Below are 14,019 nucleotides of genomic sequence, written 5' to 3' on the forward strand. Positions count from 1 at the left end.
TGCGCAAAGAAAGATAAAAACCACCGATGAAGCATTTCTGTAGGGTACCGAAAGCATACCTACTCATCCCTAGAGTTTCATCACGATATTCTAGTACTGAGGCCGCTCAACCAAAAATTTCAAAACTTAAAATTAGCTTCAACAAAGTTTCTGAATCAAATAGCAAAAAAAAAGATAACTCGAGTTCCATTGATACAGATAATTGTCTTATTGCTCAACAAGATGGCAAGATATTGAGCACCAAGCTCTCGAAGTCTTCTCTTCCACCATCGTTGCAGTATGTACGTGACTTGATGGATTTGTATAAAGATCATGTGGTTTTAACACAAATGGGGTCGTTCTATGAACTTTACTTCGAGCAAGCCGTCAAATATGCCCCAGAATTAAACATATCATTGACAAATCGAGCTTATAGTCACGGCAAAGTTCCATTTGCTGGATTTCCTGTACACCAGTTAAGCCGACACTTAAAAATGCTTGTTAATAACTGTGGATACAGCGTAACCATCGCAGACCAATTCAAAAGAAAAGATGTAGCGGATAATGAAGTCAATAAATTCTATAGGAGAGTGACTAGAATTGTTACTCCCGGTACTTTTATTGATGAAGCATTTGAAAATTTGAGGGAAAATACATATCTACTGAATATCGAATTCCCTGAAAACTGCATGAGTCAAGTAGCAGATGCGAGCTTAAAGGTCGGTATATGTTGGTGTGACGTGAGCACTGGAGAGATATTTGTTCAACAAGTGTATCTTAAGGATTTGGTTTCTGCAATAACAAGAATTCAACCTAAGGAGATTCTTTTAGATGAAAAATTGCTAGAGTTTCATATTGAGTCAGGGACCTGGTATCCAGAACTTGTTGAGCTTAAGAAATTTTTCATAAAATATCAGAAAATGCCCAGTCAACATCGTACCATTGAATCATTCTATGGGCTGTTTAATTTGGGCGGTAAAGAAGCAACGGAAAGACAATTGAGAATCCAATTTCAAACCTTCACTCAGAAGGAGTTGGCTTCTTTGAGGAACACCTTAATATATGTAAGTGACCATCTACCAGATTTCTCTATTAATTTCCAGATTCCTCAGAGACAATTAGCAACAGCAATTATGCAAATTGATTCAAGAACTAGTACTGCACTTGAACTACATTCCACTGTAAGAGACAACAATAAAAAAGGCTCTTTGTTATCATCTATAAGGAGGACAGTTACACCTTCTGGAACGAGACTTCTATCTCAATGGTTGAGTGGACCTTCCCTCGATTTGAAGGAAATCAAAAAACGCCAGAAAATTGTAGCATTTTTCAAAGACAACGTTGATATAACTGAGGCACTACGCACTATGTTGAAAAAAGTGAATGATCTTTCCCGTATACTGCAAAAATTTAGTTTTGGAAGAGGTGAAGCATTGGAGCTTATTCAAATGGCGCGTTCACTGCAGGTTTCAAGAGAAATACGAGAGTATTTAATGAATAATACCTTTTTGATGAAAGCTACACTGAAGAGTCAAATTACACAGCTGACTGAATCTTTGGATTTCCAACAAAACTTGATTGATGATATCTTAAAGTTTTTAAACGAAGAAGAGCTAGCAAAATCACAAGATGTTAAACAGAATGGAGATGTAAATATAATGCTTGAGATGGACGTAAAAGACAAGAAAGTAAGTAGAAAGGATGAAATTTTTGAACTAACAGATTTCATCATAAACCCTTCGTTCAATAGCAAGCTTAGGAAACTGCATGATGCTTATCAGAGCGTTTGGCAAAAAAAGAACGTATTCGATGCCTTGTTAAAGGATTTGTTTGTTGGTGACCTAGGTGCTAAAACTCTCAGCTTGAAGGAAAGGCAAAACGGCGAGTATGCTCTCCATGTGACAGGAACAGCTTCAAATTTAAAGAAAATTGATGAGTTAATTAGTAAAACAACGGAGTACCATGGAAGTTGTTTCCATATTATGCAAAAATCGAGCCAAACACGATGGCTGAGTCACAAAACTTGGACAGACTTGGGGCATGAGTTAGAATTATTAACTTTAAAGATTAGGAATGAAGAGTCCAATGTTATTGATCTATTTAAAAGAAAATTTATTGATAAAAGCAACGAGGTTAGACAAGTTGCAACTACATTGGGTTATCTCGATACCTTATCGTCATTTGCTGTCTTAGCTAACGAGAGAAACTTAGTCTGCCCCAAAGTAGATGAGAGCGATAAACTAGAAGTAGTGAACGGGAGACACCTGATGGTCGAGGAGGGCCTTTCAGCACGTTCTTTGGAGACATTTACGGCCAATAACTGCGAATTAGCGAAGGACAATTTATGGGTAATTACCGGACCTAATATGGGCGGTAAATCTACATTCCTGAGACAAAATGCAATTATAGTAATTCTAGCACAGATTGGATGTTTTGTTCCATGCAGCAAGGCGCGTGTGGGTATTGTAGATAAGCTTTTTAGCAGGGTTGGTTCAGCTGATGATCTATACAATGAGATGAGTACGTTCATGGTTGAAATGATAGAAACATCGTTCATCTTGCAAGGTGCTACTAAACGGTCTTTGGCAATTCTCGACGAGATCGGCCGTGGCACCAGTGGTAAAGAAGGCATCAGCATCGCATATGCAACTTTAAAATATTTGTTAGAGAACAATCAATGCAGAACGCTTTTTGCTACTCATTTTGGTCAAGAATTGAAGCAAATCATTGATAGCAAATGTGCGAAAGGGATGCGCGAAAAGGTTAAGTTTTATCAAAGCGGAATCACAGATTTAGGTGGAAACAATTTCTGCTACAACCATAAGTTAAAGCCAGGCATTTGCATGAAATCAGATGCCATTAGAGTTGCGGAATTGGCTGGGTTTCCAATAGAAGCGTTAAAAGAGGCTCGGGAAATACTGAGCTAACTATTGGACATAATGTATTGTATATAATATGAAATGTAATAATAAGAAGCTCTGGAGCCAATTTCCTTGTCCTCTTTTTAGAAATGATTATAAAGACATCGAGGAAATGGCAAAAACGGTAGCTTTGCAAATTTCCGTAGTTTGTCGCGCGAATGATATTAGCGGAACCAAGAGAACGATCGAACCTTACCATAAATACAATGGTGAATTTTCATGGAAAAAAGGAGACACAGTGAACCACACTTGTATATAGCGCTTATTTCTAAGCTTGTTACTAAAGAAATCAATTTTTGCTTCTTTCCTCTATGAGTGTCAGCCTTGAGCATACGCTCGGATTCAGAATAAAAGTTACAAACGTGTTGGATGTAGTTACCGAAGGAAGACTGTATTCGTTCAATTCATCCAACAACACTCTTACTATCCAAACAACGAAGAAGAATCAGTCTCCACAAAATTTCAAGGTGATAAAGTGTACATTCATTAAGCATTTGGAAGTCATTGGCGATAAGCCTTCATTTAATTCATTCAAGAAGCAACAAATCAAACCCTCATACGTGAATATGGAAAGAGTTGAGAAGCTTTTGAAGGAAAGTGTAATAGCATCTAAAAAGAAAGAACTTTTGAGAGGTAAGGGTGTGAGTGCAGAGGGTCAATTCATTTTCGATCAAATCTTCAAGACCATAGGTGATACCAAGTGGGTGGCCAAGGACATTGTTATTCTTGATGACGTTAAGGTGCAACCACCATACAAGGTTGAAGATATCAAAGTGCTACATGAGGGAAATAACCAATCCATCACATTAATTCAAAGAATAGTAGAAAGAAGTTGGGAGCAATTAGAACAAGACGATGGTAGGAAAGGTGGATAGATTAAGCAATTAAGAAAAACGAAAATATACGTTATATAGTTGATAAATACTTGTGTAAAGTCAAGTATAGTTTATATAGAAATCCAATCAAGTGTGCAGCTTTCATATTTAACATCACACTGTAATACTCCACCCCACCATTTTCTATTTGGCGCAATGTTTGGGTGTGTGGTGTTTGAATATGGATAGGATATAACTGAGTAATTAGTAAGAATAAGCGATGACTAACGAACAAAAAGTAGTATTTCGGGATCAACTGGAATATAAGATCTTGTTACTGCATCATTCTACGACTTCCTGCTATCACTAATAGTGCACATGTCTGAGTTTTTGAACGAGAATCCTGATATACTGGAGGAGAACCAACTTCCCACCAGAAAAGAAGATAGTATTAAAGACCTTTTGTTGGGCGGGTTCAGCAATGAAACTACATTGGAGAGGAGGAGGCTTTTGCTGGAAATAGACCATTCTTTGAAGTCCCAGGTATTGCAAGATATAGAGGTTTTAGACAAGCTTCTTTCCATTCGAACTCCACCAGAATTGACGTCTGATGAAGATAGTTTGCCAGCAGAAAGCGAGGAGGAATCCATGGCAGGTCAAAGAAAGGAGGAAGAAGAACCTGATCTCATTGATGCTCAAGAAATATATGATTTGATAGCTCATATTTCTGATCCTGAGCACCCGTTAAGTCTGGGACAACTCTCTGTCGTAAATTTGGAAGACATTGAGGTTCATGATTCAGGTAACCAGGACGAGATGGCTGAGGTCGTGATCAAAATAACACCAACAATTACGCATTGTTCTTTAGCAACGTTGATTGGTCTGGGGATACGAGTCAGGTTGGAAAGGTCTCTCCCCCCAAGGTTTAGAATTACTATTTTGTTGAAGAAAGGTACTCATGATAGTGAAAATCAGGTAAATAAACAGCTAAATGATAAAGAACGTGTGGCAGCTGCATGTGAGAATGAGCAATTATTGGGTGTGGTCTCTAAGATGTTGGTGACTTGCAAGTAAACGAGGAATTTTTTCTTTCTCCTTCCCTCTCTCACGAACCTATCAATAATGTGTGAATTTTGAGAGTGAGTTCCCACTCTACAATACTGCCAAAGTCACATTTTTATATAGTATTTTCAAATTGATTAGATAATGGTTTTTACAAGGGTTTGGTTGCTGTATCTTACTTTTTTTTCTTTCAGATAACAAAATACAGAACATGGGTATATCTTTTTTTGCCTCCTTCATCCATGAACATTGGAATATTAAATATATATATACGTTAATGGCATTCCTGCTTTTAAAATACTCTCTACCTATAGTAGCGCTCTAGCGTTTGTTCAGTATTATTCTTACAGATGGTTACAGACTTTTCATAAAATTTCACAAGCTTTCATATTTACGCGAGGAAGTGTGCGAATGGGCTGGGCATACGCATATTTGTCGAGAAATTACGTTGTGCTTAAGAACACAATAGCATCATAGTGGAGAATAGAAGTGCTGAAGAAGAAAACAAGCTAGGATATAAAATGGGATATTTTGTTCCTGATTCACATATTGAAAATCTAAAGTCATACAAGTATGTGAAGCGTCCATTGGCTGCCCTTAGAACACAGAAATCAAAAGCATTGTTACTAACCTTCAACAATTTTTATTTCCTTTCGTAATAGATACCAAAGTGAAGATCGCTCGCTGGTGTCGAAATATTTCTTAAAGCCATTTTGGCAAAGATTTTGTACCATTTTTCCCACGTGGATGGCACCCAACATCATCACATTATCAGGATTTGCGTTTATTGTTATCAATGTGTTGACTGTATTCTATTACGATCCAAATCTTGACATAGATACCCCTCGCTGGACGTATTTTTCTTACGCCTTGGGTGTATTCCTGTATCAAACGTTCGATGGATGTGATGGTGTGCATGCCCGCCGTATTAATCAATCAGGACCCTTGGGAGAACTATTTGATCATAGTATTGATGCCATCAATTCCACCCTGTCTATTTTCATCTTTGCCTCAGAAACTGGAATGGGATTTTCGTATAGCCTAATGTTATCCCAGTTTGCAATGTTAACGAATTTCTATTTAAGTACTTGGGAAGAATACCATACACACACATTATACTTAAGTGAGTTCTCTGGGCCCGTGGAAGGCATCCTGATTGTTTGCGTTTCATTAATACTGACTGGGATATACGGAAAACAAGTAATCTGGCATACCTACTTGTTTACAATTACGGTTGGCGATAACATCATTGATGTAGACACTTTAGATATTGTTTTCTCCTTAGCTGTCTTTGGTTTGGTTATGAATGCATTGTCTGCGAAAAGAAACGTGGATAAATATTATAGAAATAGTACTTCTTCAGCTAACAACAGCACGCAAATTGAGCAAGACAGCGCTATAAAAGGTCTTTTGCCTTTTTTTGCCTATTATGCAAGCATCGCTTTACTAGTGTGGATGCAACCAAACTTTATTACACTCGCTTTTATCCTATCCATTGGCTTCACAGGTGCATTTACCGTCGGAAGAATAATCGTTTGCCATTTAACTAAGCAGAGTTTTCCCATGTTCAATGCCCCTATGTTAATTCCTTTGTGCCAGATAGTATTGTACAAGATATGTCAAGCCGTTTGGGGAATTGAGTCTAGTACAATCGTGTTTGCCTTATCTTGGCTTGGGTTCGGTCTCTCACTAGGTGTTCATATTATGTTTATGAATGACATTATTCATGAATTTACTGAGTATCTCGATGTTTATGCTTTATCCATCAAGCGCTCCAAGTTAACATAAATCTTATTTCGTATCCACCTTTTCCTTTTCCTTTTCCTTTTCGAAAATCAGGCACAAATCACTCCATTTCCCTGTGAGATTGTCAATATCAAGTTTGTGTAATAGATAGCGGTATATTATAGAATTATAGAATCATTTGATTGTACATAGTTTTTCGTTCCTATTACAGTATACTTGCTTGACATTGTCACTTCCGCGGCTATTTGACGTTTTTTGGTTCAGGTGCGGCTTGGAGGGCAAGTGTCAGAAAATCGGCCAGGCCGTATGACACAAAAGAGTAGAAACCGAGATCTCAAAGGTCTCGAGGCCTATCTTCTACCCAACCGCCCAGCTCTCTGATAAAGCTCCAGAACGGTTGTCCTTTGTGTCGAAGAGCTAAGATCCCTTATAGTTGCGCTCCATTTTGTGTCACCTATTTAAGCAAAAAATTGAAAGTTTACTAACCTTTCATTAAAGAGAAATAACAGTAATATAAAAAGCGCTTAAAATGAATGAAATGGAGAACACAGATCCAGTATTCGGGGATGAACTTGCATCTAAATATGAAAGGGAATCAAGCACAGAACAAGAAGAGGATGCGCCTGTAATTCTTACGCAGTTAAATGAAGATGGCACCACTTCGAATTATTTTGACAAAAGGAAACTGAAAATTGCTCCTAGATCAACACTGCAATTTAAAGTTGGACCACCATTTGAATTGGTGAGAGATTATTGTTCAGTTGTGGAGTCTCATACAGGAAGAACATTGGATATGCGAATTATTCCAAGAATTGACAGAGGGTTCGACCATATTGATGAAGAGTGGGTAGGTTATAAAAGGAATTATTTTACCCTTGTATCAACTTTTGAAACAGCAAACTGTGATTTGGATACTTTTTTAAAGACTAGCTTTGATCTCCTGGTTGGAGATTCTTCATTAGAAAACAAATTAAGAGTGCAATATTTTGCTATCAAGATAAAAGCCAAGAATGATGACGACGAGACGGAAATCAATCTCGTACAACATACAGCAAAACGCGACAAAGGTCCTCAATTTTGTCCTTCTGTATGTCCGTTGGTTCCCTCCCCTTTGCCAAAGCATCAAATTATAAGGGAGGCTTCAAATGTTCGAAATATTACTAAAATGAAAAAATACGATTCCACATTTTATTTGCACAGAGACCACGTCAATTACGAAGAGTATGGAGTGGATTCTCTATTATTTTCCTATCCAGAAGATGCTATTCAAAAAGTTGCCCGTTATGAAAGAGTTCAATTTGCTTCATCAATTAGCGTGAAAAAACCATCCCAACAGAATAAACACTTTAGCTTACATGTAATTTTAGGTGCAGTTGTAGATCCAGATACCTTTCATGGGGTAAGGCCCGGAATTCCTTACGATGAACTGGCTTTAAAAAATGGATCAAAGGGGATGTTTGTGTATTTGCAGGAAATGAAAACACCACCTCTTATTATTAGGGGAAGGTCACCTTCTAATTATGCATCATCTCAGCGAATAACTGTGAGAACTCCGTCTAGTGTCAATTCCTCACAAAACAGTACTAAAAGAAAAATGCCATCAACACCGCAGCCGCTCAAGGAAAGTTGCTTAAATGCAAGACCTGCAAAGAGGCGATCCAAAGTGGCATTAGATGCATCGAATTCCGGCATGTCAATCTCGCCGGTCAAATCTCGACAATCCACACCAATGGAAGCTTCGAAGGAAAATGATGATCCCTTCTTTAGGCCAAACAAAAGGGTGGAAACTCTTGAACATATCGAGAACAAATTGGGTGCTTTGAAGAACCAATGTCCAGATTCCTCTTTGAAATATCCAAGTTCATCTTCAAGGGGTGTGGAAGGGGGTTTAGAAAAGGAAGATTTAGTTTATTCAAGTAGTTTTTCTGTTAACATGAAGCAAATCGAGCTAAAACCAGCACGCTCTTTTGAACACGAGAATGTTTTCAAAGTAGGTTCGTTAGCATTCAAAAAGATCAGTGAATTACCGCATGAAAATTATGATATTACAAAAGAGAAAAAATCAATGGAACAGAATTATTTGAGGGCAGAGATAGGCTCACGTTCTGAATGCAAAACAAGCTATGGTAATGAACTTTCTCTTTCAAATATTTCATTTTCCATACTACCCAACTCAGCAGAAAATTTTCACTTGGAAACTGCACTTTTTCCAGCCATGGAAGAAGATGTACCAAGGACGTTTTCAAGAATATTAGAAACAGGCTCGTTTCAAAATTATTATCAAAAAATGGAAGCAGAAAACGCAGACCGATTATGTTCAAAAGGTGTCAAGTTGATTGCAAGTGGTACTCTACCATCTGGTATATTTAATAGGGAAGAATTGTTTGATGAAGATAGTTTCTATAAGCATTAAATAAACTAATGATTCAAATCTCGTCAAAAAGTTTCCAACTTTTTCACGTCGTAAAAAATTGTGAATTCTCCAAAAATAAATGCGAATTCTGTGGATCGAACACAGGACCTCCAGATAACTTGACCGAAGTTTTTTCTTCAGTCTGGCGCTCTCCCAACTGAGCTAAATCCGCTTATATTTTATAAATTTCATTTTTGAAACTGGGTAACCTACTTTGATAGTAACAACTATGTCGCAGATGAAAAAACGCTAGCGATTACTTAAAAGGGTAAATCGCTAATTACATCTGAAAGGACCGAAGACACATTGTCTCAAACTGAGAAATGGGTGAATAATTAGATAATTGTTGGGATTCCATTGTTACTAAAGGCTTATAATATTAGGTATACAGAATATACTAGAAGTTCTCCTCGAGGATATAGGAATCCACAAAAGGGAATCGATAGTTCTATATAGTGTTATTATTTTATCTTCTTTTCCTTTTATACGTTGTCATTCATTATCCTATTACATTATCAATCCTTGCATTTCAGCTTCCATTAGATTGAATGACTGTTTCTCAATCTTTATGCCATCCTCTTACACCGCATGTGATAATATAGTAGTAAGATGAGTGCTACTAAATAGATGATATTAGAATTTCATTCCAACAGATTAATACAATAATGCAGACACCATTTACTATGGTTTTAATGTAACGACCCATATCCTTATTGTTGGAATGAAATTCTAATATCATCTATTTAATAGTATATTATAATATGCGGTGCAAGAGGATGACATAAAGATTGAGAAACAGTCATCCAATCTAATGGAAGCTGAAATGCAAGGATTGATAATGTAATAGGATAATGAATGACAACATATAAAAAGAAAGAAGATAAGGTAATGACACTATGTAGAGCTATCGATTCCCTTTTGTGGATTCCTATATCCTCGAGGAGAACTTCTAGTATATTCTATATACCTAATATTATAGCCTTTAGTAACAATGGAATCCCAACAATTATCTAATTACCCACATAATTCTCACTTATATATGTAAATGTCAAGTTAATCATTCAAGTAATAGATCTTTAACTTTCCACATTATCACGTAGTCACATATTATTCCCCATCCTGAAACATCAATGACGTATTGTGTCTGGTTACTTCATATGATCACCAACTGATTAGTTATAAAGAATAATAAGTCACTATTCTAACACATTGATTTATTACAAACAAATTTTATTTACGCGTTGATATATTTGTAACTCGGCTACGAATGAGGTCTCCATCTTGAAGTACAACAGAAATGCAACGCTTACAAGTATATTGAGGTTTTTAAATGATAAGCAACTCATGCTAATACTAATGACCAATTGTTACAACAAAAATTATATATCGTCTATTGACTAGTATTCTTATTACTAGAATATTATCATACGCAGTGTAAGAAGAAGGCATAAAGATTGAGGAACAGTCATCAAGTTTAATGAAGGCCGATAACGGTTCTAATATTCACATTAGTAGTAGGTAAAGGTTACCTAATTCTTATTCTAACAGATTTATTGAGGCAAAGCGTGCAGTACACATTTTTTTATAAAAGAAAGATAGAGCTACGGAAGCTGTACTGTACCCATTACATTCCCAGAGTCGTTCCGTTTTATCGAATTGGAAGGAAAGCTAGATACCCGACATTTCAGAGCTTATGATCACAGCGCTTCATCTTATTCGTTTTGATATATTCGTGTCCTAAGGAATATATTTACTATACTGCGTAGGCCACTGTTACTACTTTCCGTGAAGATTATTTCTGATCTGAATAAAATACCTGGTAGAAATGACAACTTTTTCACTTATAAAATTCTTAATCCGTACATGTTTTTTTTTTTACAAAATTTAAATATTATTGTCCCAAATTATACAATGTTGATCCTGACGGCAAATCATAAAAATAATAGCGCTGCTAAACCAACGATGCAGCCCATGTTCTTAGGTTCGACTTTTATACCAGCACCTTCATAGACAGAAATATTTGCGGTATTGCTTGGAGTAGCGGCAATAGCAGTAGCAGTAGCAGATTCAGATGCAGTGGCCTGGATCTGACCATCACTGATCTGGGAAATAGCGGCGTCCTGCTTTCTGCCAGGTTGATAATCAGCAACTGCACTTCTATTGGAACGATACAACGAGCCATTCCAACCACCGACGTCATATACAGCTGCACTAGATACCTTTTTCTGCTGAGCTTCTAGGGACCAGGACGCACTGCTGTTGAAGACTTCATCAGTAGAATTGAACTTTCCTTCTATATGTGAGTTTGTATTGTTAGAAAACTGTACGTTCAACGTGTCTGAGGAATTGTTTACTTGCGCATTTGCAACTAGAACGTTGGTGACAACAAACAATGTGGAAACTAAAGTGCACTTCATGGTAAAATCAAATATGATGTTCGTTTGGTTCTTTCTTTACTTTTATGTGTAAACTAGATGTGTGATAAAATGGAACTATATGAAGTATCGAGTTTGAAGACATGGTATTTCTGAGGCGGGGCCTCACCTTTATATAGTGTTTCTCGAACCATCAAACCTGAGTAAAAACATCGGCACTTTCTTCAAATAGCCAGTAAAAAGGAAAGACGTTAAAAGAAACGTTTGACACAGAAAGTAATCAAAGAGGAGTCTAGATTTATTATTTCCCCACTATGAATCGCTGCTCAAGGTACAAAGGTACGACTGCTACTTTCTTTTTGGGTTTTCGTAGAGGAAAAAATAATCTAGCATAAAAAGAAACATAAAGAAAAAAAGAAAAGAAACGTTCGAGACTTTATTATAGTAAGAAATGTTGAGGTAAAAAAAGAAACCCGCACTTGCAAGCCAAATTACTGAGGTAGTATCGATGGCGAGAGCAACTTACATGAACGCCTCAATTTGCAAAATTTGTGATGATGTTATTTTCAACGTCTATCTTCATCCTTATTTACCGTCATTATTAAAAATTGGTCCGGAGGAATAATCGGGTAACGGTTTGTTCACCCAACGTGAAAAAAAGGTCCATGGATTTTTAGAAGACACACAGATGAATGGATTAGAAATCATAACAAGCTGAAAGTATATGGTGCTTTAGATCAGAGCAGCGGAAAGAGTTATCAGAATACAAAAATGGCTAGGGGTAGAATAAATACTAAGAAAAACATTCAAGGTAAGCGCTTGATAGACAGGGTTGTTCCCATGGACAAAATTACAAAAGTTGATGTACCGAAAAAAACACCCGTAAAGCATACTAAAGAAGGATTTAGCGTTGTCAATGGTAAACTGGTGAGCAGTAATGACATCGGTGTACTATTGAGAGAAGCACAAGGTGCTATCGATAAAAGAAATAACGTTTCTCAAAGAAATGGAAGAAAGGGAATAAAGAACAATAGGCCTCAAAAAGGCTTAAACACTAATCCTGCCTGGGGTAATAATCACAGAAGATCCGATTGGCAGCCCCCTAAAAACAATCGAGGCCAGAAGGCAAACGGCATGAGTAATGTTAACAACTCGCGGGATTTCACCACCTCTAATGTTAAATTGCAGCGACAACAATTTGGCGAAGAAATGCAAAGTGGCAGCCAGCTTGTTATATCTACGAATTCAGATGCCTCAAATAAACTGTTGATGCTATTCAATTTGACCTTGGGAGTAGACCAAGAAAACTTGAAAAATGTTCTGGAAAACATTTCGCAGGTGCAGATAGCTCAAATTAGAGTGAGAGATTTACCGTCAGGATCTGCCACTGCTAAAGTCCGTCTAACATATCCTACAACGCAATCTTTAGAAAAAGTTAGAAAACTGTTTCATGGGGCCCTAGTAGATGGAAGACGCATCCAGGTGGTGATCGCATCCGATGAATCGTCGCACCTGTTGTATTAGAGTTTGTCAACAACACTCACAAGATGTGTAGTCTCTAAGCTCCCCACAACAAACCCGTTTATTCGGAAGACATTTTTTCTCGGTGATTACTTAATAACAGTATCACTTTCTCACACTCTAGTAATTGGATTATGTAAGATTATTTCATAAACTATAAAACAGGTCATCGCAATAGCAGAAAAACCGGTTTTTCTATGAAGCTTGTCTCATCGCATATAAAATCGACGGCTGTAATTATCTCCGGCGGAATTTTTCACTTCCCGACTTTTTTTTTCATTTTTTTTTTTTTTTTTTTTTTCACTTTTTCTTTCAAAGATGCCTCAGAAAAGGTATATATATTGGTAAGAATCTTTTTCCAATACTAGCTACATTTCTTCTTGAACCATAAACCGTTATTCATTTTGGCTTCACCATTCTTGTGCCTTACATATTTAAATACTCTCAGAAACGAAAGGTCTTTTATCAGCAAACTTAGTGATCTGAAAAAAAAAATGTCCTCGGAACCATATAAGAACGTCTACTTGCTACCCCAGACGAACCAATTGCTAGGTTTGTACACCATCATCAGAAATAAAAATACAACTAGACCTGATTTCATTTTCTACTCCGATAGAATCATCAGGCTGTTGGTTGAAGAAGGTTTAAACCATCTTCCTGTGCAAAGGCAAATCGTGGAAACTGACACCAACGAAAACTTCGAAGGTGTCTCATTTATGGGTAAAATCTGTGGTGTTTCCATTGTCAGAGCTGGTGAATCGATGGAGCAAGGTCTAAGGGACTGTTGTAGATCTGTGCGTATTGGTAAAATTTTAATCCAAAGGGATGAAGAGACTGCTTTACCGAAGTTATTCTACGAAAAATTACCAGAGGATATCTCTCAAAGGTATGTCTTCCTATTAGACCCAATGTTGGCCACCGGTGGTAGTGCTATCATGGCTACAGAAGTCTTGATCAAGAGAGGTGTCAAGCCAGAGAGAATTTACTTCTTAAACTTAATCTGTAGTAAGGAAGGTATTGAAAAATACCACGCGGCTTTCCCAGAGGTCAAAATTGTTACTGGTGCTCTGGACAGAGGTTTAGATGAAAACAAGTACTTAGTTCCAGGTTTGGGTGACTTTGGCGACAGATACTACTGTGTTTAAATAAATCACACCCGAACACCATTTTTCAAGGTTCAGAACGGC

General features: G+C 37.1%; 8 protein-coding genes and 1 non-coding gene across 9 annotated transcripts; 7 read left to right on the plus strand and 2 right to left on the minus strand.

Annotated features, from left to right (window-relative positions):
- Nucleotides 1-26: 26 nt before the first annotated feature.
- MSH1 (mismatch repair ATPase MSH1) lies at nt 27-2,906 on the plus strand (the record flags this gene model as incomplete). Its single annotated transcript, XM_033910899.1, has 1 exon — nt 27-2,906. The coding sequence occupies one exon, from the start codon at nt 27-29 to the stop codon at nt 2,904-2,906; it is 2,880 nt and encodes a 959-aa protein (XP_033766790.1).
- A 305-nt stretch (nt 2,907-3,211) lies between these two features.
- LSM12 (Lsm12p) lies at nt 3,212-3,775 on the plus strand (the record flags this gene model as incomplete). The annotated part of the gene is made up of 1 exon (XM_033910900.1): nt 3,212-3,775. The coding sequence occupies one exon, from the start codon at nt 3,212-3,214 to the stop codon at nt 3,773-3,775; it is 564 nt and encodes a 187-aa protein (XP_033766791.1).
- Nucleotides 3,776-4,093: 318 nt separating this feature from the next.
- CIA2 (iron-sulfur cluster assembly protein CIA2) lies at nt 4,094-4,789 on the plus strand (the record flags this gene model as incomplete). Its single annotated transcript, XM_033910901.1, has 1 exon — nt 4,094-4,789. One exon carries the CDS (start codon nt 4,094-4,096, stop codon nt 4,787-4,789), a length of 696 nt encoding a protein of 231 aa, XP_033766792.1.
- Nucleotides 4,790-5,298: 509 nt separating this feature from the next.
- On the plus strand, nt 5,299-6,565 carry EPT1 (bifunctional diacylglycerol cholinephosphotransferase/ethanolaminephosphotransferase; the record flags this gene model as incomplete). The annotated part of the gene is made up of 2 exons (XM_033910902.1): nt 5,299-5,348; nt 5,440-6,565. The coding sequence occupies 2 exons, from the start codon at nt 5,299-5,301 to the stop codon at nt 6,563-6,565; spliced, it is 1,176 nt and encodes a 391-aa protein (XP_033766793.1).
- Nucleotides 6,566-7,052: 487 nt separating this feature from the next.
- On the plus strand, nt 7,053-8,936 carry NDT80 (transcription factor NDT80; the record flags this gene model as incomplete). The annotated part of the gene is made up of 1 exon (XM_033910903.1): nt 7,053-8,936. The coding sequence occupies one exon, from the start codon at nt 7,053-7,055 to the stop codon at nt 8,934-8,936; it is 1,884 nt and encodes a 627-aa protein (XP_033766794.1).
- An 80-nt stretch (nt 8,937-9,016) lies between these two features.
- On the minus strand, nt 9,017-9,108 carry SPAR_Htrna8F. The gene has a single exon. It is a non-coding gene; the product is annotated as a tRNA-Phe (tRNA).
- Nucleotides 9,109-10,867: 1,759 nt separating this feature from the next.
- Nucleotides 10,868-11,353, minus strand: ANS1 (Ans1p; the record flags this gene model as incomplete). Its single annotated transcript, XM_033910904.1, has 1 exon — nt 10,868-11,353. The coding sequence occupies one exon, from the start codon at nt 11,351-11,353 to the stop codon at nt 10,868-10,870; it is 486 nt and encodes a 161-aa protein (XP_033766795.1).
- A 729-nt stretch (nt 11,354-12,082) lies between these two features.
- SPAR_H01680 (uncharacterized protein) lies at nt 12,083-12,835 on the plus strand (the record flags this gene model as incomplete). The annotated part of the gene is made up of 1 exon (XM_033910905.1): nt 12,083-12,835. The coding sequence occupies one exon, from the start codon at nt 12,083-12,085 to the stop codon at nt 12,833-12,835; it is 753 nt and encodes a 250-aa protein (XP_033766796.1).
- Nucleotides 12,836-13,326: 491 nt separating this feature from the next.
- On the plus strand, nt 13,327-13,977 carry FUR1 (uracil phosphoribosyltransferase; the record flags this gene model as incomplete). Its single annotated transcript, XM_033910906.1, has 1 exon — nt 13,327-13,977. One exon carries the CDS (start codon nt 13,327-13,329, stop codon nt 13,975-13,977), a length of 651 nt encoding a protein of 216 aa, XP_033766797.1.
- Between the last annotated feature and the right edge of the window lie 42 nt (nt 13,978-14,019).

The sequence above is a fragment of the Saccharomyces paradoxus genome, chromosome VIII (genome assembly GCF_002079055.1).
Source record: "Saccharomyces paradoxus chromosome VIII, complete sequence".
NCBI lineage: Eukaryota > Fungi > Ascomycota > Saccharomycetes > Saccharomycetales > Saccharomycetaceae > Saccharomyces > Saccharomyces paradoxus.